The sequence below is a fragment of the Mirounga leonina genome, unplaced genomic scaffold (genome assembly GCF_011800145.1).
Source record: "Mirounga leonina isolate KUSES-001 unplaced genomic scaffold, KU_Mleo_1.0 Mir_151, whole genome shotgun sequence".
NCBI lineage: Eukaryota > Metazoa > Chordata > Mammalia > Carnivora > Phocidae > Mirounga > Mirounga leonina.
The window spans coordinates 65,197,229-65,221,868 of NW_023270377.1; the positions used below are offsets into that span (position 1 = coordinate 65,197,229).

The 24,640-nt window shown below is 34.1% G+C and overlaps 1 protein-coding gene across 1 annotated transcript in view; it reads left to right on the top strand.

Annotated features, from left to right (window-relative positions):
* Window positions 1-24,640, top strand: part of SCN3A (sodium voltage-gated channel alpha subunit 3) — a 115,013-nt gene that overhangs the window by 57,409 nt on the left and 32,964 nt on the right. The window contains exons 11-16 of the mRNA XM_035007868.1: window positions 385-591; window positions 8,035-8,325; window positions 14,002-14,298; window positions 15,462-15,594; window positions 17,152-17,390; window positions 24,461-24,634. Of these exons, the coding sequence (XP_034863759.1) occupies window positions 385-591; window positions 8,035-8,325; window positions 14,002-14,298; window positions 15,462-15,594; window positions 17,152-17,390; window positions 24,461-24,634 (1,341 nt within the window). The remainder of the gene's footprint in view (window positions 1-384; window positions 592-8,034; window positions 8,326-14,001; window positions 14,299-15,461; window positions 15,595-17,151; window positions 17,391-24,460; window positions 24,635-24,640) is intronic.

A 24,640-nucleotide genomic window follows, 5' to 3' on the forward strand; every position in this document is an offset into this window, starting at 1 on the left:
TGTAGTGTAGGCCGCCATGGAAGTAGAACTCCATTGAAAGGAATTAAAGGTAGTGTTCTTATTTGTTAATAGTGCCCCCCATTATAGACTCTAAGATTTTCGTAGGGTTTCGTATATATATCCAATATATACTAATTTGAAATGTGTGTTTGTATCAAATGACACTACAGTCAAGGCTCAGATTAATTTAAATGTTATTTGTGTGTGTGTGCACACGTATGCATGCACTTACACATGTGTTCATTTTAACAGCAAACAAATCTTGGTCAAAATACACTGGATGCTAAAAAGTATTCATCTCCTCACTACCTAATTATGGAAATCAAATCTTTATTTGGGGACATTATATAAAATACTGATGAAATTATCCTTTGTTTCCCCTAGACATTACGTGCTGCTGGAAAAACATACATGATATTTTTTGTCCTGGTGATTTTCTTGGGATCTTTCTATTTGGTGAATTTGATCCTGGCTGTGGTGGCCATGGCCTACGAGGAACAGAATCAGGCCACCTTGGAAGAGGCAGAACAGAAAGAGGCTGAATTTCAGCAAATGCTGGAACAGCTTAAAAAGCAACAGGAAGAAGCTCAGGTACTGAGTGATAATAAGCAAAGTTTTATTATTATTGTTACTGTTATTATTATTGTAAGTTTTAAGTAGGAATATTGTTGTAGCATAGAGGTCAAACCAGCTTTTCATTTGGTATACAGGCATTATCATTAGAAATAAGAGAAAGCTATTCAAACCTAAAATTATTTCTGAAGTTGAGATCAAAGGAACTTTTTGACATTATATATAAACAAATTATTTTGGGGTAGAAAACACATTCAAGATAAGGTAAACTATGAAAGTGTCTCATGAAACCTGAGGGGAGAATCTGACATTCAGTTTAATGTGAAAAGATGCATAACTGATATTTCCAACTATTCATTTTTCGCCCCTAATTATAACATTTAAGGTTTTATTCTGAAGTTAACTGATCTCAAATGTTAACAAGAAAACTTTATGTATACCTACTCTTAACCATTCTTTGGGGTTTCTGTAGCATAAAAGGTGTCTGCTACAGCCCCTATCGGGATATCAGGAAAGCATCTGCATTAGATGACAACTTTAAATTCTCATTAATATTGAAAGGCTATTTGAGCTCAGGGCATAGTGAATGGGGCATTCAAGTCTTGAGGGAAGAGACAGAACAGTATTTGCTAAAAAGAAAAAAAAAACACATAAATTGAAGGTGAAAATCATGGGAAGACAGTAAAATCTGACTCATGGTAGTAAGAGTTCCTCTACATCTTTATCCGTACTCAGTATGGTCAGTCTTATTAGCCATTCTACTAGGTACCTCATTGTTTTACTCTGCATTTTTTTAATGACTAATGATGTTGAGCATATTTTCATGTTATTTTCTATCTGTGTAGCTTCTATTGTGAAGTGGATGTTTAAATCTTTTGCCCATTTTGTTTTCTTGAGTTTCGAGTAGTCTTTATATATCCTGGTCCTTTAGTCCTTAATGATATATATGCTTTGCAGATATTTTCTCCTAATCTGTAACTTGCCGTTTCATTCTCCTAATAGTATTTTTGGATAAAAAGTAAATTTGGATGAAGTATACTTTATCAGGTTTTATTTGTTTGTTTGGTCATGCTTTTGGTGTTGTATCTATTTTTGCCAAATCAACATCATAAAGATTTCCTATTTTTATTCCTAAAAGCTTTATAGTTTCATGTTTTATATTTAGGTCAATGATCCATCTTCAGTTAATTTTTGTGTGAGGTGTAATTTATATGTTGAGATTTTTTTTGCATATGGATATCAAATTACTACATTACCATTTGTTTTTGTTGTTGTTTTTCTCTTTTTTAAATTTAAATTCAATTAATTAACATATAATGTATTACTGGTTTCAGAGGTACAGGTCAATTATTCATCAGTCTTATATAATACCCAGTGCTCATTACATCACATGCCCTCCTTAATGTCTATCACCCAGTTACCCCATCTGTCTACCCCCTTCCCCTCCAGCAACCTTCAGTTTGTTTCCTATGATTAAGAACCTCTTATGGTTTGTCTCCCTCTCTGATTTCATCTTGTTTTATTTTTTCCTCTCTTCCCCTATGATCCTCTTTTTTGTTTCTTAAGTTCCACATATCAGTGAGATTATAGGATAATTGTCTTTCTCTGATTGGCTTTTTTCGCTTAGCATAATACCCTCTAGTTCCGCCCACTTGCAAATGACAAGATTTCTTTTTTTTCTTTTTTTGATGGGTGCAGGTGCCCCTTCAGGTCACTACATTTATATCTTTAGGGTAAATACCTAGTAATGCAATTGCTGGGTTGCAGAGTAGCTCTTTTTTCAACTTTTTGAGGGAACTCCATACTGTTTTCCAGAGTGGCTGCACCAGCTTGCATTCCCACCAACAGTGTAAGAGGGTTCCCCTTTCTCTGCATCCTCTCCAACATCTGTCATTTCCTGACTTGTTAGTTTTAGCCGTTCTGACTGGGGCAGCACCATTTGTTGAACAAAATACTCTTTCTCCACTAAATTGCCTTTGAACCTTGTCAAAAATCAGTTGTCCGGATGTGAATGGGATTTGTTTATTCTGTTCTGTTCAATTGATTTGTTTCTCTTTACAGCAATACACATTCTCTTTATTTCTGTAGCTGTTTAATAAATCTCAAAATCAGATAGTTATAGCTCTCCAATTTTTTTTTCCAAAGCTGTTCTAACCATTCTAAGTCCTTTCCAGCTTCATAGGACTTTTAGAATTACCTTGTCAATTTCCATTCCATTAGTTTCTGTTGCTATGTCTTCAAGTTTATCATCTTTTCTTCTGTAATGTCTGCTAAACTATTAATCCTATCCAGTGCATTTTTCATTTGTTTTTGTAGTTTTCATCTCTAAAACCTTGATCTGCATCTCTTTTATATTTCCCATGTCTCTAGCATTTTGGACATACACAATATTGTTATAGTAACTATTTAAGGTCCTTTTCTTCTAATTCTAACGTCAGATCTTGATCAGTTTTAATTAAATTTGTTCTTCACTACTGGCCATATATTTCTGATTTTTTTTTTTTTTTTGCATTCCTGACAATTTTCAATTGAATTCCAGACATTGTTAATTTTACCTTTTTGGGGTGCTGGATATGTTTGTATTCCTATAAAAATCCTTGATCCTTATTTGGGGACATTAGTTACATTACTTATAAACAGTTTGATACTTTTCCATCTCAAAACCTTTGAAGATTTGTTAGGTAGAACTAGCAGAGCATCTAGTCTAGGGCTAACTATTCCCTACCACTGAGTGAAGATCCTTTTGAACACTCTACCCAATGTGCCATTAATGCAGTGTCTTCAAAACCAGTGTTACATGTATTTTGTTTGTTTTGGTGGTTGTTTCAGGAGGGACAGCAAATCCCTGTTACTATATCTTAGCCAGGAGCAGTAGTCCAAACAGCTTTTGTACATAGTGGCTTTTTGATACATAGTGTTGTTGTTGTTTTTTTTTTTTTTCAGATGGACAGTTCCAGATATTTAAAGCATTATTTGAATGACAGATTTATAGATTCAATGGGTAGAGTCAAAATTTAAGTTTTTAATAATTCTGAGTTAATTTGAAGATGCACAACATATAGCATTAAGTCCTTTTCTTTGGGGCATTTTTTGGTGAGACAGGGATTTGACAATGAACTGTTTAGCTGGTTACCCAGCCCAACCATATTCTTAGCATTTCTTAAACATGCTAGCTTTACTATTTTCCTCTTACCATTGGGTACAGAGTAGTATCATGGCTATATTTTAGTGATTTTATAAGGAAAGCTTTAAATAAGTTTGGTGACACTTAAAAATCTCATAAAATATACCTCATGTTTGGCAGAAAGTTCTACTACATTTCAAGTACTTAAGAGTTTATTTCAGATCACTATAAATAAAACATTTGTAAGAATGAAATATGTTATCTATTTACAGGGCAATTATTTATTTCAAAGTTTTAAATGAATATGGGAAATAATATTTGTAGATTGTACATAAATGTATTTTATAGCATTGGATTATTCTATTATCCTTTATAAAAACAGACAAAGCAATGTGCTTGAAAATACTATATAGATATATAGTACAGGAGTAAGAGTACATTCTGAAATTCAGCCACTTTAGGGTAAAATATAGCATCAATTAAAAGAGTAGTATCTTTTAAATTTAGAAGTAAAAGTGCACAATGTCTGTTAGAAGTTTAAAGAATCTAATTATCTACATCCTAATTAGGTCAACTAAAAAATGCGCATTCTTTTCACTTAAAAGTCAGTTACTGAATTCCAGTGATCAAATCATGATTTGGCTCAGCTTTAGCTTCATATGTACAAAAATTTAAACTGATCCTAGAGTAAATGATCCCAGTGTTTTAATTTGGACTGGGATGACACAGTACCAATCCAATTTTACCTCCTTATTGAGAACACAGGTGACAATGTGCAGTAAATAGCCAGTACTGAAACAGAGGAAGGTGTTGGAAGCAGAGAGGGAGACATAGTCTACCCATGAGATCATTGGTGCTCCACTGTAACTTATGTCTTTCTAACCACCTGTCACTCTTCAAAGGTACCATCTAGCCAATGACTTCATGAGGCCTAGCATCTCTTCCATTTTCATTTAGTATCTGTTGAAGGACCTCCTAAAGCTAGTCTTTGTTTAGACATGAAAAAGTAACAGTAAGCTCAGTGAACTCACAAATCAAGTGTAACTTTAAAGGATGATTGAGGACAAAACCCAACCAAAAAAAAAAAAAAATGTTTTACACTGAATCATCATAACTGTGCTTGGCATTTAATTTGTGGTCTTTAAATGCCTAATGGTGCCCAAGACAGCATATCCCATAGCAGTGTATACAACTCTGATAGGAAAAATTTAGTAGGAAGCTTGGGGACAAAATTAGAAATACTGGCATTTAAGAGAGCCAATATAATTAGAGGTAAAATTGAAACAGGTATTATAGTTAATGTCTTGTGATTCTGAATGGGCTTTTTAAACTGGATTTATGTTTTAAAGTGAAGTGTAATTACAAGCAGTCACGCGGCTTTATTTCTTAAGGACACACAAACACAGTTGAGTTATAGAGCTTACATTGAATCACACAGAAATGTTATAAGAAGAACTAGGGCACCTGGGTGGCTCAGTCGTTAAGTGTCTGCCTTCAGCTCAGGTCATGATCCCAGGGTCCTGGGATCAAGCCCTGCATCGGGCTCCCTGCTCCGCGGGAAGCCTGCTTCTCCCTCTCCCACTCCCCCTGCTTGTGTTCCCTCTCTCGCTGTCTCTCTCTCTGTTGAAAAATAAATAAAATCTTTAAAAAAAAAAAAAGAAGAAGAACTAAATGTTACTCCTCGAGTAAATATTAAGCATATATTTGTTATTTGTTACAAGAGGAATTCATCAAGGGGGTGCCTGGGTGGCTCAGTTGCCTAAGGATCTGTCTTTGGTTCAGGTCATGGTCCCACGATCCTGGGATAGGGCCCCATATTGGGCTCCCTGCTCAGCAGGGAGTCTGCTTCTCCCTCCCCTTCTGCTGCTCCCCCTGCTTGTGCACTCGCTCTTTCTCTCTCTCTCTGTCACATAATTTTTTTAAAAAAAGAGGAATTCATCAAGCCAGTGAAAGCAATACTCTTAGTCTAAGTAAGCAGGACATTGGTCTTGTCACAGAGATGGGTAGAAACAGGTACACAGACATAAGAGGTGACAGGAAACATCTGCCTTTGAGGGAATCGGCAAATCACTGGCAGTGGAACAATGACAGATTGAGTTGATGAGTGACACAGAAAATGTGTTGTGTCGGGAGGTTACCACTGTTGCCTTATAAATGCTTTAGTTTTGAGTTATTTGTACAGTTATCCAGAATAGGTAGGGAAATCATGTCTTATGCAAAACAAATTCCGGAAGTGATTTAAATGAACATGAGTTTCAGGATTATGGCAAAGGAATATTACTACCACTCCCTTTGTTTCTAACTACAAACAAGTCAATAAATGATTAATGCTATGTGTTGCACTGTGTATACAAAGTGGAAAGAATAATTAAGGGCTTTATTTGGATAAAAATAAATATATGTATATTCATTCTTTCAACAACTGCTGTACATTATGTATCTTCTATGTATCAAGCACTAAGCAACTATATTTAACTTGCTACAAATAAGTGCCTCATTTATTCACTTTATTTTATATATATTTACATTAGCCTCATTCATCTTTACAAAAGGCCTTTAATATTTCTCATCTTCTACTACTGACATTAAAAGTGATACTAATAATCAAGAATTAAATAAAAAATCTGGTTATATGACTGTATGTAATTCTGTAAATACCCAAATTCTGAATTACTGTTCCATTTAATTGCTAGGCATTGTCTTATACTGAGTCTTAAATTGAATATAGTATTCAATATAAACAAATATCTGTTTTCCATTTTATGTACATTTTACATTGCTTAGCCCAACACATATTTAATACTATATGTAGTACTATGGTTCCCATCCCTGGGATCATGACAATCCTAGAGAATTTGTATTTATAGCACCTTTAGATTTAAAACTTTTTTTTTTCTTTGTAATGTGTTGAGATGAGATTCAGAAATGGAAGCTACTGTGGAGGATTTGCTTCTCCTCAGGAAGAAAAAACAAAAAGCACATGTTGTCATACTCATTATAAATTTTATCTTCTTTCCTACAATGTTCCTGTTATATAGACCATTCTGACACATAGTTTTTTACAATATCTTGAAAATTCAAGTCTATATATGTCTTATTCTTCACCCACCCCAGTGTCTGAGACAATTGACAGAATGCCCTTTTCATCTTTATTCACCAAACACTTACTGGACACTTTTCATGTAAGGTGACATACTAGGCAATGTGTACAAATGCATTTGACAAAATTCCTATCTAGCATATATCTAGTGGAGAAAATAAAACAAAATGGGTAGATAAATTAGAGTTGTTTATATTTAGTAATGACATATGTAAAGAATTGAACCAGTATTCTCATAATTTAATCATTTCCACTTCCATGATCATATTTAAAAACAGGAATACACTTAATGAGAACTCAGCTTTGATAGGAACTATATCACTGTTTCATATCCTCTAGTCATGGTTAGATCACTTCCAGTCTAAAAATACTATTCATTACAAAACAATTTGCTGTGCTTCACCTTAGAGCTGGTTGTTTCTTTAGTACATGCAGAAATTCAAAATGATTAAATATACTTAGTGCTGAAACATAAAAAGAAAATATTTAAAGAAGATCTTATAATCCCTTAAATGATTATTTCAGGTACTTATTGATTGATATGTTAATCATTTGTTATTATTTATAACAGATAATTTATAAACATTAAAAAATTTAAAGCTAAAATGCTATGTAAGAAATTAATCATGTTAACTCTGGAATTAACATAACCCCAGGGCTGTGAACTATAGTACTAAGTGTAATTCAAATGAAGGAAGAGGTCAAACTAGCCAATATATTCCCACTACTTCTATCTAGTGGTAAAATAATACACACTTTAAATTCTCTGAGTTCACAAAAAGGGAAAAGAAGAAGTCTTAGACCTAGATTTAGAAGGAAAAAAATACCACTCGGTTGTTCACAATCACATGTGGGAAGAACAAGCCTGTGGATGGAATTGGAATAGTAATCAGACCAGCAACCACCACTAGGAGAACATTTGCTTTTAAAATGTAGAAGATATTTTTAAGAGAGAAATTTTCCTTGAAAATGAAGCTAATCTCAAAAGAGTTATTTTTTCTAAAGACTCTCCAAGAGATGCGCCAAACCAGACTTTTCCTGCCTTAATGCATAGATTAGCATATTGCTTTATACTGTTTTAAATTGTCATTATTAAGTAAACTCTCTAAGACACAATGGAATGACCAGAAGACACAATGTTTACCTATAGTCAGTAGTCTTAATGGCAACATTTGTACATAGTCAACTGTTTCCAAAATTACTTGTTGTAAACAGTGCCTGGCTTTGTCTTAAACAGGCAGTCGCAGCAGCATCAGCTGCTTCAAGAGATTTCAGTGGAATAGGTGGGTTAGGAGAGCTCCTGGAAAGTTCTTCAGAAGCATCAAAGTTAAGTTCTAAAAGCGCTAAGGAGTGGAGGAACCGGAGGAAGAAAAGAAGACAAAGGGAGCATCTTGGAGGAAACAACAAAGGAGAGGGAGACAGGTTTCCCAAATCTGAATCTGAGGACAGTGTCAAAAGAAGAAGCTTCCTTTTCTCCATGGATGGAAACAGACTGAATAGTGACAAGAAATTCTACTCCCCTCATCAGGTATGGTTTTCTATGAAGTGCTCCAGTTTGTTCTGTCATTGCTATTGCTTTGTAATTACTGTATTTTGTTTTGGTATATTTTTGTAATATCTGATATAAATGAGGGACAAGGAACTAACATTTAACATGATTATTTAATTTGTATCATAAGTTGTCTTTAAAAGAGACTTTTATTAAACCATAATAACTTTTAAGGCAATCAGCTTTAAACATACTCTATTTTGAGGCCATGTTTCTTAATTTTCTGTTTTTGGGGGGTACGGAGGGTAAAACTTACCTATCAGACTTCTCTCTTCAGTGAGAGTTTGCAATCTCTTGTTTACCTTTTTCATTTTGAGACCTCAAATGAACTTATTATCTTTGGATATGGGCATCTGCCTTTATTCTCTGAAGTTGTAATTGCCACATATGCATGAATTTTGAAAAGAAATGTCTCTGGATTTTGCCTTGATCTTTTGATATGTGAACCATGCTGTCATAAGTCTCCATTACGCTGACATGGTGTCATGCTATGAGACATTAGAATGAAATGATGACCTAAATGCTCTTGGAAGAGACCTAAATTGAAGACAGTCTATTTTTGCTCTGACTTAATGCCAACTACACAGTTCTTCAGCATATTTTCAAGTCAAAGAGGGAAAGTAGTTTTAACTCTGTTTGTTAATACATTTTATGGGTTGCATAATGTAAAGAGTAAATAATTATGAAATCTGTGGTAAGTACAGTTATGACTTTGAACACTATTTTGTTCCAAAAGAATTTCATGTGCCATGAATTATTAACTCTCTAATCATATTAATCTGGGTCAGTATTATACCCTAAAAATAATGCTTTGAGGGACACTATATAAATAAGATAAAGCAAAAAACTATATATCCACCAAGAGGTATGATATCCTTCTTATAAAGAACAAAAACTTTTTAGAAAATTGGAGTGATAAGCACAAATTCAGCATAGTGTTTAGCTCTTGGTTGGGAAGAAAGAGCATATGCAAGTTATCAATGGGTGTTTATTTTATCATTTGTATTGAATACGTAAATAAAATTTAAAAAATAAATAAACTCCATATTAATAACTTGAATTCTCATATTAGGAAAAAACAGATGTGCACACATGAGTAGTTAAAAGATAAAAACCATTTTCTTCCAGATAATGCCAATATCAAGAGATCTAATTATTATCTTGCATAAAACAAATATAAAGTATGGTTTAAATAAGTACCACACGTTTGGGATTAACTGGAAGCTCTACTGGGCAAGTTAGTTTCTCTGACCAGATTCTTTTGGCTTAAACTCTTACCTTGATATTTTAGCATTATTAGGACTATTAGGAGTCATTAGGATTAGGCGTTTTTGACACTATACCATAATGACTGACGTCACAGAAGCTTGTGTTCATATCTCAACTCCCAAGTGAGTACTTGGAGTAGTTACCCTACTCAAGTGACTTGTATTTTTGTAAGATTTCTGTAAAAGGGGGTAATAATGTCTACCTTAAAGATTTGTGAGAGATTAAGCAATATATAGAAACCTTATGTGACAAAGAGTAAAGCTCTTATTAAGTTAAAATTGGTGAATGATTCCAAATGAGGGAAACTAAAAACTTCTGAGTAGTTGCAATTATCACATAGGTGTATGCACAGTAGCAATATTTACATGAGCATATTTATATGTTTTTGAAAACAGTATTGTTTCCATCATTGTTTCATCACTGTGCTCAAATAGAAACTGGATTCAGCCAATCAACGAATATTTATTGACCACCTACTATGTGGCAGAAATAGTTCTAGAAAATGAAAATACTTTGTGACATCATGGAAATTTATACTAAAGAAGAAGCCAGACAATAAATAAGATAAATAAGTTACAGACTATGTTAGAAGGTGATAAGTGCTATGGGAAAAAATAAGCAAATCACAAAAAGGGGATCAGGAGCACTAAGTGGATGTAAAAATTTTAAATAGGGTGGTTTGGGAAGTCCTCACTGTAAAGGAGACATTTAAGCAAAGATTTTTCAGGAGGCAAAGGAAGAGACTATCTCATTGAAGAGCATCCCAGACTCACGGAAGAGCCAAGTGTAAGGCCCTGCCACGGCAGTATGCCTGGAATGCTCAAGGAGCAGCTGGGAGGCCTGTGGTGAGTGAACCACAGACAGGCAAGAGCAGAAAGAAATTAGGTGGCAGCCAGAGTTTTAACACTAAAAACAGAATCAGTATATACATATGTTACATGTAGTTCATTTTATAGTATTTGTAGATAGATAGTAGGTAGGTAGATAAATGGACAGACAGATGGGAGATATTTCAAAAGTAAAAGAAAGATCCTATTAACACTGATATTTACAAATCCCAGTAAAAACAGGCAGGGAGCATAACATAACTCATAAGCAAAAATATACCAGAAGCTGTTTACAATTTCTGGTTGTATAAATAAAAAAGGGCTCTGTGATAGTAAAGAGAATCAGCGAAGGTAGTAGGAATAGGAAGCAGAAGATGGACATGGCATGAGTTCAAAACAAATTTATCTTCTGAAAATGTGAGGGCAGGGAAGCCACCAATTATGGGTACCCTGCCTTCTATTAACATAAATTTTTAAATGTTATTTTACATTTATTACATTATTTTATCTTCAAATAGATAAATCATGTTCATAGTACAACATGAAAAGCTACTTAAGGGTGTACAATGGGAAGTGAATCCCCTCCAAAGATTTTAGCTATGTTGTTTGGACACACCGAGACAATTTCTTTTAAACCAGGTTTGTTGCCATAACCAAGTATAGTTGTTGATTTATTGAAAACACTGATAGGTAGGGGCGCCTGGGTGGCTCAGTTGGTTAAGCAACTGCCTTTGGCTCAGGTCATGATCCTGGAGTCCCGGGATCGAGTCCTGCATCGGATTCCCTGCTCAGCGGGGAGTCTGCTTCTCCCTCTGATCCTCCCCCTCTCATGCTCTCTGTCTCCCATTCTCTCTCAGATAAACAAAAAATAAAATAAAATAAAATTAAAAAAAAAAAAAGAAAACACTGATAGGTACATACAGTTAACTTGAAATGCTATTGAGTATTTCCAATACTCACTTTACATGTTTCCACGAGAACATCTTTATATTCTCTGCATCATCTTCTATCTGGACTTTTCCCAATTGATTTCAAGTTCAATCCCTACCTGCAGGATTGTGTTTTACAGACCTAATTTCTTCTATTTTCCCTTTTGTTAACAAAAATTATAAGAGAGAAAGTTCATATTTACCTTCTTGGAACAAGGCAAAAAAATAAAGATACCTGGGATTCATGTTTTGTCATGCCTGAAGCAAAGAAAAATGGCCTTTCGGTCCTTAAAGCATAAAAGCTTGTTTTCCTTAGAGAAAGGGCTGCCACAGCTGTGGGTATTCCCTCTACTTTGCTGCATCTTCTAGTGTGTTATTTTTGGTTTATTTTCTCTGAATACTATTTTAGTTATCTTCTTTTTCAGTCTCTGTTGCTTTGGAAGCTGTGCTCACACCCATTATTATACTTTCCAAAGAGTGAATAGAAGTTTCAAATAAAAGTCAAAATTCTGGAACGCTTTGAAAACACCCCAACATAAAAACATTCAAATTAAAGGCATGTACCAGATACATTATATACATGCACACATACCATATACTCTCAACCAATATAGTACAGACTGATTTTCAGTTTCCACAGTCGCTGAACATAGGTATACTAAGATGATTACATTGAACCATCCTAGGGATTAATGCAAGACAAAGAGTATTCTTCTAGTACCTGCATTCGAATCACCTGGAATGTGTGTTGAATATTCAATTTCCAGAGTCCTATTCCCTACTTACTGAATCCCAAGTCAAATAAAAAACAAAACGAAACAAAAAAAAAACCTGGGACCTAAAAATACACACTAAAGTTTTAAAACACAAGTCTGATAATGACCAGTATTATATTGATAATTAAAATTGAGTCTAAGGAAATTAAAACATTAACATTGTTTATTACTGGGGGTTGAGTTTAAGTCTTCACAATATCTGATTTCTTGATCACTTTGATTAACTAGAAAATCAGTCTAGCTACTGTCTGACATTGGGTAACCAACTGTGTGCAAACTAAGTATCAAAAAAGCACAGTCTTGGGTTGGACAAGCTGGACAGTCTATGTCCAAAGCAACAGCACATTTCTTAATGAATACTATCTTTCCAGAACATCACTATGACAGAGGGCAACACGATTATTCTGGTGCTTTGCAATCTGGGAAAAGCCATAAAAATAAAGCTAAAAATGGGGCCTAAGAAAATGAGCACGACCTAATTAGGCAGAGGATCCAAAAATAAATTTGATGGAGTCTGCCTTTCCTATGTTTTTTCCCACTAAAATTATTTTATTTGGCTTTATACTGAAGTTTGGAAGAAGAATGGAAAGGTACAGGAATGTTTACCGTGGCCATATGGATATGTATGCATATGTGTGTGTACATATATGTACATATATAGGTATATATACATATATACATGCATATATATATATATATATAAAACCCTGGCTATGAAGACAGGTAGGGGAGGTCCAAGCGGGGGGAGCAATGGGGAATGTCATTGTTAACAATGAGGAGAGTAAACAAAGATTCCACAGACTGAATAGAGATGTTTTTGAAAACTATGACCAAGGCTAGAATAGACATATTTGGTGCCGCTAGTTTAAAATTCATTCAAAAGGTGAAAGAATGGATTTCATGCTAAATCTTCATTTTCTAGTACCAGAAACCATTTACTCAATTTATTTGTGAACACATGTAATAAAAAAGTTTTGAATCATCCAGTTACTTTTAATAAAATTAAAGTGAGATCAAAAGAATAAGCTGTCTTCTACATTACCCTCCTCGGTAAAGTCATGTACATATGTCTTGCTTTTTTAATCTAGTGTTGAATTTTAAGTAATAATAGCAATTTATATGGCACTTTAGGAAGTCTCTCTGTTGTGTTTGTTTTGACATGTATTCTCTTAAGGTGAATCACTAGTAGCTATTTGGGAAACTATTAGCAAATTTGGAAGACAGCATCATAGGTAAGTTTCGTGACTTTTATTCCCACGTGGACAGAAATAAACAGATCCAGAAAAAGAGTACACTAATTTCCTTTTAGAATTCAAAAGAAGAGAACAGAGAGATAATAGTTTTGTTTTTAAGTCATTATCTAGAAGTAACGTATTTGGTACAGATATTTTAAATTTGAGCCAACAATCTCTCTTGAGCCATAATTTATTTTCCAAGTTGCATGCCCTTCAGATCATAGCATTTCAGAGTAAAAGCCATCTACTATTTGTTTAACCACCACTTCCTCCAAAAAGAATTATTTGTCCTTTCTGGCATCACATTCCACACCTATAACATTATGATAACAAAATCCACCTCACAGTATTGGAGTTAAGATCAAATGAAATGGCTGTGCACTTAGCAAATTGCAAATTAGGATTCTTAATCAGAAAAAAACACTCTTACTTAAATTTGCATTGTGGTCTTTAATAAAAATATCAAAACGTACGTGTTATCTATAAACTTGACTACCTGTATTTAAGAGCAAGAGTATTCTAATCCAAATGCAAACAGATTCTGCAATATTAAGACTTCTGTTAAGTAACTGTGTTTCCCCGCCCCCCCCAATTCCTTTCTTCCTTGCTCTCTCCTCAGTCTCTGTTAAGTATCCGTGGCTCCCTGTTTTCCCCACGACGCAACAGCAAAACAAGCATTTTCAGCTTCAGAGGTCGAGCAAAGGACGTCGGTTCTGAAAATGACTTTGCTGATGATGAGCACAGTACATTTGAAGACAGCGAGAGCAGGAGAGACTCATTGTTTGTGCCACACAGACACGGAGAGCGACGCAACAGTAACGTTAGTCAGGCCAGTATGTCATCCAGGATGGTGCCAGGGCTTCCAGCAAATGGGAAGATGCACAGCACTGTGGATTGCAATGGTGTGGTTTCCTTGGTGGGTGGACCGTCAGCTCTAACCTCACCTACTGGACAACTTCCGCCAGAGGTGATAATAGATAAGTTAGCTACTACTAACATTATACACCAATCTGAAATAATCGAAGCCTGGGCAGTTTAGCCTGTTACACCATCCTGCTTCCCCAAAATGAAATGCCTCAGAAATAATATATGATTTATTGAATGAAAAATAATAAATCTTTAGAACCAACTGAATTGTTTGGGACCATTAGCTTTCAAATGCCTTAGAGTTTTTAGAGTCCGAGAGAAAATATATCTGCAAATTCAATAGACCTACCAACATAAAATAATGGGCACTGTGACAACCAAATTGAGAGAAAATATATCTGCAAATTCAATAGACCTACCAACATAAAATAATGGGCACTGTGACAACCAAATTGTTATTATAAATGTGTGCTCTCACAGAATTATATAATTTTTATTCAAATTCTGGAAATTTAATATACTTAAAATTAAGTATTATCATGACCAATATATTGATAATATATATTGATATATTGATAATAGGCAGTTTCCATACATAAATCGGTATTACAGGGATGCTAAAATGTTTTGATGTGTATTAAAATGACTCTAAAATGTTTTGATTTCTTATAGGATGGCATATAGAAATAACCAAAGAAATCTCAGGAAAGCACACACATTTCATTGTACATCTGTGTTTGTGCATGGAAAAAAACTGGCCCATATACGTCAATATTGTCAATACAGCTTCAAAGAAAACAATTCAGCTTCACAACATTATAATCCTATTATTTTGGGGGCAGAAGACTGATCTGATTATTAATCATTGAGATAAGCTGAAAATAATCTCCATTTGAGTGAAATGAAACAATATATGACTTTAGCATGCTTATGAAAATTTCTCTGAAAATTCCAACAGGTTAATTAAAACATTCCTGCAACAAAATTGCCCTATACAGTTGCATCTAACTGGTGAATTCTTGTTAAACACTATCACCTGTGATAATTTTTTTTAAAAGTGCTTATAACTTAATAATAAACTCAGTATTTTATTATTACTTGAAAGTTATTACCTGGAAAAACTGCATGTAGCATGACTGTCCAAAGAAATGCTATGTGGTGTTGTATTATTCATAGAAAGGGTGGTTTGAACCATCAGTATTTGGTTTGCAGGGCACCACCACTGAAACGGAAGTCAGAAAGAGAAGGCTAAGTTCTTACCAGATTTCAATGGAGATGCTGGAGGATTCCTCTGGACGGCAAAGAGCCATGAGCATAGCTAGCATCCTGACCAACACAATGGAGGGTAAGAAGCAGGACATGAGATAGTCAGCTTTACAAGATGATATGCTTTGTGGGACTATTTCTTCTCATAAAATTACCAAAGTCAATTACCCAAGATCAGAACTGTCTAAGTAGATGATATATAAAATACAGTATTATCACACTGGTTACAAAAACTAATACTGTTCCTTTTCTTTTTAACTCCTTATCTTGTCTGCAGAGTGATTATTTCCCCCCTCCATGTTATGTCAGTGAGTTTTTATCATTATCTTACATTATCCCTAAACAATTAGAATATACACTTCCCTTCTTAAGGCTTGGTATGTAAAAGCACAAGGAAACATCTCTTTCAAGCTTTCAAGAACAGACTTGTTCTCCAGGCAGGGAGGCGGTGATGTGGTTGGGGGAGGCATGTGAATGAACTGAACAAATGAAAACCTGTGTTCAACACTGACCCTAAGAAAAGATCTCTTCTCCATCTTCCACACACACAGAAACCATTACATTACTCCAAAGGAGAGCTTACACAAATGCTTGCTGATTTTGACCCATGGGAACAGACAGCAACTAATACTCCCCTATTCATTCATTAGATAATTCTCCACTTAATGAAGTTTGGAGGGATATTACATTAGTTCTGTAATTTTGTAAGTCTTTTACATAAGTAGATTTAACATGCGTAACATGTGTTCTTTAGAATATATCAGATATATTTTGATTCTTGTCCTGTTGGCATGTATGATATCTGAACAGTCACATAATAACTACAACAGGTTTCACCCATTAAAATTACTAGCAACTTTGAAAAATATTTTATGTTAAAATTCTGAAAGATATGAGTAAATATGAATAACATAAGTAGATATGGGTTTGAATCTATACCAAAAAGGACATACTACATTCTCATTGTGTGCAAGATTAATGCTAATGTGGAGACATCAGAAGACAGAATTGGTCGCACACATTAATAAGGATCATAGCTTTAGACAGTGTTCTTAAATAGATACTTTCAAAAGAAATAATAAGTGTTTGATACATTTAATATTTCTGTAAAGCTTATTTAAAAATTGTTTGGCTCATTCAGTTAAGCATCTGCTTTCAGCTCAGGTCATGATCTCAGGATCCTGGGATCTGGCCCAGCATCCAGCTCCCTGCTCAGCAGGGAGTCTGCTTCTCCCTCTCTCCGCTCATGCTCTCTCTGTCTCTCTCAAACAAATAAATAAAATCTAAAAAAATAAGTAAGATAAAATAAAAATTGTTTTGATAAAAAGAATATTGCAATATAATCAATAATTACCTAGTTATTAGGTAATAAAGTTAGTTAATTTGAAGCAAAATATTAAATGAAGGTGTTTATTTTCTACATTTAATTAAAGGAGAAAGATGTTTATATGAAATTTTTAATGAATATTTTGTGAAAATATTTAATGGGATTGTCTTCTCAAGTTTGTTAAGCTAAGTAATATGAACTTCCATCCCCAGGTAGAAGCATTGATTGTATAAAATAATGTATAATCTATAGCAACAATAATTCATTTTTATTGTTATTTACTACTCTCCCTTTTTATTATTCCCCTAGAACTTGAAGAATCTAGACAGAAATGTCCACCATGCTGGTACAGATTTGCCAATGTGTTTTTGATCTGGGACTGCTGTGATGCATGGTTAAAAGTAAAGCATCTTGTGAATTTAATTGTTATGGATCCATTTGTTGATCTTGCCATCACTATTTGCATTGTCTTAAATACCCTCTTTATGGCCATGGAGCACTACCCAATGACTGGCCAATTCAGTAGTGTACTGACTGTAGGAAACTTGGTAAGTTCATTTGAAGTCTACTTATTTCCTTTGGTAGGGGCGGGAGATATAGACCAAAGTAAAAATCCATTTGTGCTGTGTAGGCAATAAGATCTAAAATTCAACTGGTACAAATGCTGATTGCTCAGACCAATGTCCTTACTAATTGACCATGGTGTCTTACCAGTTGTAGGCTCATTAAAATTTTTACTGTCGTTCTTGCTGAAATATAGGTCCAGAAAAACCATAATATCTAATTCTGGTTCCACAAAAATAGTTTTAATATACACAGCCTCTGAAGAAATCATGTTGATTAAAGGAAATATATAAAGATTTATTTCTGTATAAAAGAGAACATAGTTGTTTCAAATTGAATTACCTAATAAAATGCTTCAGTAGTATTCACACAAGAGAAGAAATAGTTGGTGAAATGGCATTTGTAAAATTTAGCCATACTTTTGGTTCAAATTATTTGAGCAGACATCTGTGTATGTGTATGCTGACATGTACATTTCCTCCTTTATATGAGAAAATTGAAATGTATAAACAAGTAAAAAAAAGGATTAATCAAGAGAGCTTCCTTTTTGGCACAAGACGGAAACAAACTCAAACTAGCTTAAGGGGAAAATAAAAAAAATTGACTCCTAGAATGGAAAGAAAAAGATGAACTACCAAACCATATGAAGGGTAATTTTGCAGTTGGGCTTCAGGAAATGCTTTAACCAAGAGCTTGGATGTGGGCCAAATGTTCACTTCATCTTTTGTCTCTGGGTCAGGAAACATGCTCAGCCATAGCTCACTGGTTTTACATCTTGTAACCTCTACATTGGAAAAAAACTGTATCTCTTTTTCAGTTCTAGTTCAAAGACTCACGATAGGACTCTTGTTTAGCATAGCTTAAGTCAGATGCTCACCTCTGGTTTAATCAGAGGCAGAAGGTGGAGCCATGTGAAAACATGACAGACCTGAGGAATCAAACAGGTGGAGGAGCAATTCCTAACAGAAGTTGAAAAGGGAATACTTGGCAGACAATTACATAAATGTCTACCCCATAAGTAACCTCAACTTTACTCCATTATTTGACTTAATAGAACACCTACCAGATTCTTGAGATTTTCTTCATCTTTGGCACCTATAAATGGATTTTTTTTTTAATGATTGTTCCTTGATCTTTCCAATCACTCCTTCTTTTCTGGACTTCTTATGTCTACTAAGGCTATGTTTTCCACTCAATGTTTCTATGTACTCAACAACTATAGGAATTATCTACTCTTGTGGTATAAGCTGTGCCCTGGTCCTATATTTCCAACTGTTACAGAACGTTAAGGATAACTTTAAACATAATATGTGACAGCTGAAAGATCATCTTTCTCACAGCTTATTGAAATTCCTAACTATCTCAGTTCAGTCTTATGTTACTTCTAGTAGTAGCCTCCCAGCTTCAAAGAGCCTTCCAACTTCAAAAATAGAAATCTAATAGCCATTTTTACTTACTTTTCCTTTATTTTTTATATATAAGCTGATAAGAAGATCCATTATTTCATCTTTCAAGGTACCTCTTTTTTAATCTTATAACTATGATTAAAATAATATTTTTAACACTCTGTACTCAGTATGTTTGCACTTTGGTAAAGTATCTATCATCTGTATTTATGGTTCAACAGTCTTACCTGATTTTCAAGACTCCCCATCTGATCCTATCCTTCCTATACGATCTTATTGTCCATAATCAGCCACTCTTGGCCCATCAGAACAGCCATGTCACCGTACCACACAAACACCACATGTTTATACAATTACATATGGGAAAATATTTCACTGTTTTCCACATTCACATCTAGAGTGTTCTGACTCAAATCACTTCATCTCAATTCTTCATATTCTTCAAGGTTATGTCCCATTTTTCCTTTGTATTTCCTATAGTGATTACATGGTTGTAGTTCATTAAATAACCAACTGGTTGTTTCCTACCCAAATGGGCTATTTGAAGTAGCATGTTTTCATGAAAGAATATGGGCTTTGGAGTTGGGTGGAACTGGGTTTGGCCTCTTTGCCAATGCTTACTAATAATGTAGCATCTGGACAAGTCTGATAAAAAATCTGAGTCCTTGTTTTCTATTTTGACACGAATATAATGATACCCATCTCCCGGAGTTGTTGTGAAGGCCGAATGAGGAAATATGAAAACAATACTGAGCCTGGCATCTAGCATGTGCTCAATAAATAATTTCCTTCCTCTAATCTATGCTATTAACCTTTCTCTGAAATACTGATGGAAAATAGTTCTGCTCTAGCTCCTGTATTTTTCCCAAGATACTGAACAGTCGGGGAAGTTGAAGAGTTGGGAAGAAATTTTGGAAATTTGCCAGAGTGAAGCAGGAAATTCAGGTTTTATAGAATTCCAATGTTGAAGCACTAGAGTTTGGAAGCACAGGATAAGAGAGGTTGGATTATAGGATGATCAAATGGAAAAGCACTAGACTAAAGCACCAAATCTGGGTTCAAGTCCAAAAGTCCATGCTAAATAACTGGGTGCTCTTGAAAAAGCCATTTAAATATTTAGGTCTGTTTTCTAATGAGTAGAATGTATTAAACTAGATGATTTTTCATGTCCCTTCCAGTTCCAAAATTCTGTAACTTAATGTGTAGCAATGGAGATAATGAGGTACAGAAGTAGGGTGGAAGACTGATGACTGACAGATTGTGGTAAAACCATTGGTAAGCTGAGGTTAGCAATGGGAATACAAGGCTCATCAGGATAGAGAGTGCACATGATAGGAAACAGACCTGAGTTAACTATTTCTAACCATAAGAGTAGGAAAATGTGTCAACTATTTCTATTAGCTGAGAGCTCCTGTTAATAATAATATCATACGTATAAGGTATTTCATAGTTTCCCATATATCTTATTTTATACCCATAAGCTTTATAATATTTATGTATAAAAAATTATATATGTTTATATGTAAATAATGTGTAAAAAATCAATATATAGAGAGACAGATAGACATAGAGAGAAAGAAAGAGAAAAAGAAAAAGAGAGGAAGAGGAAGAGGGAGAGAATATATTTCTTATATCATGGGTACTTAGCTGACTTTGGACTATACTATACACCATGGATGGTTGCATTGCATATTTTGTGGAGTTTATAGTTTGCTCATTTAAATAAATTTAGTTTCTATGGAGTAGTTATTACTATTCAAATGATTACATAATACCTTATAAAGAGGACATGAGGTTTGGGTTGAATTGTTAACAAAGGAACATCCTGTAAAAGACTTCTGGAACTTTCAGGTTTACTTAGATCAATGTGCCCCATTTGTATCCTGTTTCTGGAGCACATAAAAATTACATCATTTCTCTACTAATTGGATTGACTGATCAAATTTGAGTATCAGAAGACCTCAAATATCTGTTGAGTTTCTCTGAGATGCTCTTTTTTGTTTCTGTTTTAACCATTATAAAACCCATGCACCCACCTTAGAGATTTCATAAGCAAGAAATCTCCCATCAATCATAGTAGGTTAGACAACCTCTCTATCATACAAACATTCCCAACTAACTGGTATCTTTCTTCCGGGAATACAGATAGAGGTTTGTAGCTCCTACACTGATTACTTTTCTTACTATAACTCTCATTGTAACCAGTGATTAAGAGTCCATGATATCCCCTTATTCTGCTGGACCCTGAAGGGAATTCAGAATATGGTACCTGTACTAAGGATCTTATAGTTCATTTGCAAATAAAAGCCTAAAGAAACACAATTAGGGAAATTATTTCAATTAAATGGTGTGGTATAGGGTTTGAATTTAAAATCTCAGGAAAGGGACATGATAACTCTTTGAAGGAAAAAAAATAACTCTTGTTTATTGACGGATAAAACACTTAGGAGCCGAATCCTAAAATTCACCTGGAGGCATCTTGCATCAATGAAAGAGTGCTATCTATCCATCTAACTCCTTTCCTACTATCATATAAAGCTATCTTGTCTCCAAACTAATAATTTATAATGAGGGTCTTGTGTAATAATTATGTGTACACCAACTGCTAAATAAAATTTGGTAGGCAATACAATGTCGACAGAAATCCAAGAATTTTAGATGCAGACCTTATGAGTCATCTCAATGAATATCCTCATTTGACAGATGAGAGAAAAGAACACCATAAATGTTAAATTATTTCCCATGATTTTTCTTTAAGTGTATTTCAATTTCACCTTCCCCACCCAATCAACAACAACAACAAAAAATATTTAAAGATGTATATCCAAAAGGCATGGGAATAATAAAACTAAAACCATTAAAACAAGAAGCTAATAATAATACAGCAAAAGTAGACTACAGTTACATCAAATTCACTACAAAAAAAAAAAAATAGAACATCATCAATCTGGGCAAGTAGAGGTTCTGTAGAGCAAACTGACCAATATTCAGCCTTTAGAATGAACATTTCTCCTTTTAATGTCCATCAACAGAACTTTCCTAAGTAAATACTCAATAGGAAAACCTTCCCATTCCTGAAATAAGACCTTATTCCTCAACATTTGATCATCCTAAGTGTTGTGCCCCCCAAAACAACTCAAAATGCTCCAAATTTCTTTATTCTTGGTCCAGACTCCCAGGCTGATTCTCATCTCCATTCTTAGCACTTACACTTTTGCTATTTATCACGTGTCATCATGTACAATCGGTTAGGAACTTTTCACTGAACTTATCTCCTCACTAAAGAAGCTGGCTTAGGAAGCCTATAAATTCATTGTCCATAAGAAATTTATCAGCCTAAATGAACTAGGTTTATGCAGTCTCAGGTTTGTATATCTTAATTACTACTATATTTTGAAAGACCAGCAAAATGTCTTCCATTTAGGTGTTCAGCAGTTTTTTCCTAAATGAATGAGTAGCTACAGAAGCATATAACCCAAAGTTTCAAAAGACAAAAAACTTCTTCAAGAAAACAAGACAGAATTAGGCTAAGTCCAAACAATAAACATTTGATATGTTTTTTATTGTCTTGAATCTTAAAAATTCTTTGTGTTATAGAAAACTCAAAGGCAGCTGAATGTATGTTTATAAACCACACATTAGCACTTTTTATAAACCATACATGGGATTTACATAATCTGATACAAATCCAGAGGTTGCCAATTCTTTTTGTTCTTAGAATTTTTGCTGGAATTTAAAAATCATGTAAACAAAGGCATTAAATCAGTATGCTGGACTGACTTTTGCTAGAATGAGAAGGAATTTTTAAAAACTCGTAATCACTGACATTGCAGTTTAAACTAGACTAAAATGTACCAAAAAACAATACCAATGATTTTTAGAACCTAAACTGAAAATATTTAAAGATATAAATAAATATAATTTTAAATGCAAATTATAATTAAAATATTATTTTAAAAAAGGAGTTTCATGTTGGGATTACATTTTAGATGAAAGAATGTACATTTAAGGCATAGGTTTTTATAATGCAGGAGATCTGGTCATTTCAGAAGAGCTGAAAAGATCACCCTATGATATTTCTGTAGAAAGGAATATTTATAGAGATTTACCTGGATAGTTTCTACCTTGGTTTAATTCAGGTTGCTAATTCAAGCAGCTGCTTCTGAGACTTAGAATAAGAAATAAAATTTCTTTAAATCAGAATTTATTTTAAATTCACCAGGGAAAAAAAATCCTATGGTGAGTCATTCTATAAAATAAAAAAGAAATAATTTTCAGTGTGTATTCCACCATATATCCAGATTTTCATGCACTAGAATTACTTGAAAAACATTTTATTTCCACTTGAGTGAATGAATGATGAACTGAAGTTAAGCTATTTTTTCTGGGATGGGTATTTCCCTAAGGTCTTTCTATATTTATGAAAATAATGTTACTGCATTTATTTCTTTTTTAAGTTTATGTATTTGAGAGAGAGAGAGAGAGAGAGAGAGCGTGCGTGGGGGAAGGGGTAGAGGGAGAGAAATCCTCAAGCCGACTCCCTACTGAGCTAGGAGCCGAAGCGGGGGGGGGTTCTGCCTCTCCCAGGACCCTGAGATCATGACGTGAGCTGTCGGGTGCTTAACTGACTGAACCACCCAGACGCCCCTATGTTAGCTGCATTTATACATTTTTAAGAGTAGATAATGATTTCTTTTAATTAACATGATATTTTAGGAAATTTAAATAACTTTGATACCGTTATTTTGACAGAGTTCCTTCAAGGTAGGCTGATTTACCTTGTAAATGGTAAGCTTGACTTTATAGTTATAAAATGCAGCTTTTACTTATAGTTAATTAGGATATTTGCCTTAAAAGATTTTTTGCAAGAGTGATTTCATAACTCTTCATGCCCCTGGGTCTCTTAGCCTGTGGTTCTGAGTTAAAAAGCAAATTTTGAATTTGTTTCATTTTATTTCTATTGTCAAACACATTCATCCAACCATTCAAATAATTTATTAATTTTAATTATGGGGGTATGCATACTGAGAATGTTCTCCTGCTGCTTTCAATTAAATCTGCAGCTTCTTGCTCTATCAATCCATTAACCTTAATTCTGAGGCATGCATCCAGAGAATATTATCATAAAACATTTGTGGCAAACTCACTCTTATTTCAGGAATATTTACAAAATTACAGAAATAAGATGGTGTCCCTTTAAAAACCCACAAAGATCAAGAATAAAATATGGTTTTTACCAAATTTAAAATAAACTTAGAGTAACTTCAATTAACATGTAGATTCATTCCTAATGCAATAATACTTAAAACCAAAATTCACTGTGATTATGGGAGAAGGCTGGTGTACCAAAAAGGGGAGTAATTCAGTGGTTACTACTCACTATGAGATTTATTTTTTTTTATTTTATTTATTTATGTGAATGAGGAAATGTTTTAAAATCAGATATTCTTGGAATATCAAGCAGATTTGTTAAATAAAACAAATCCATTTAAAATACTCTCCTAGAAAAAAATGTTAAACTTATATCAGTTTGTCACATTTCTCCATTTTAAATGTTAAATGTTTTTACTCAGGACTATTTAATATTCTTTACAGATTCTTGCAGTGTCAAAAGTTTTTCAGTGTTTGTGATCTCTATTTTACTTTAGGTCTTCACTGGGATCTTCACAGCAGAAATGGTTCTCAAGATCATTGCCATGGATCCATATTATTATTTCCAAGAAGGCTGGAATATATTTGATGGAATTATTGTCAGCCTTAGTTTGATGGAGCTTGGCCTGGCAAATGTGGAGGGATTGTCTGTACTGAGATCATTCAGACTGGTATCT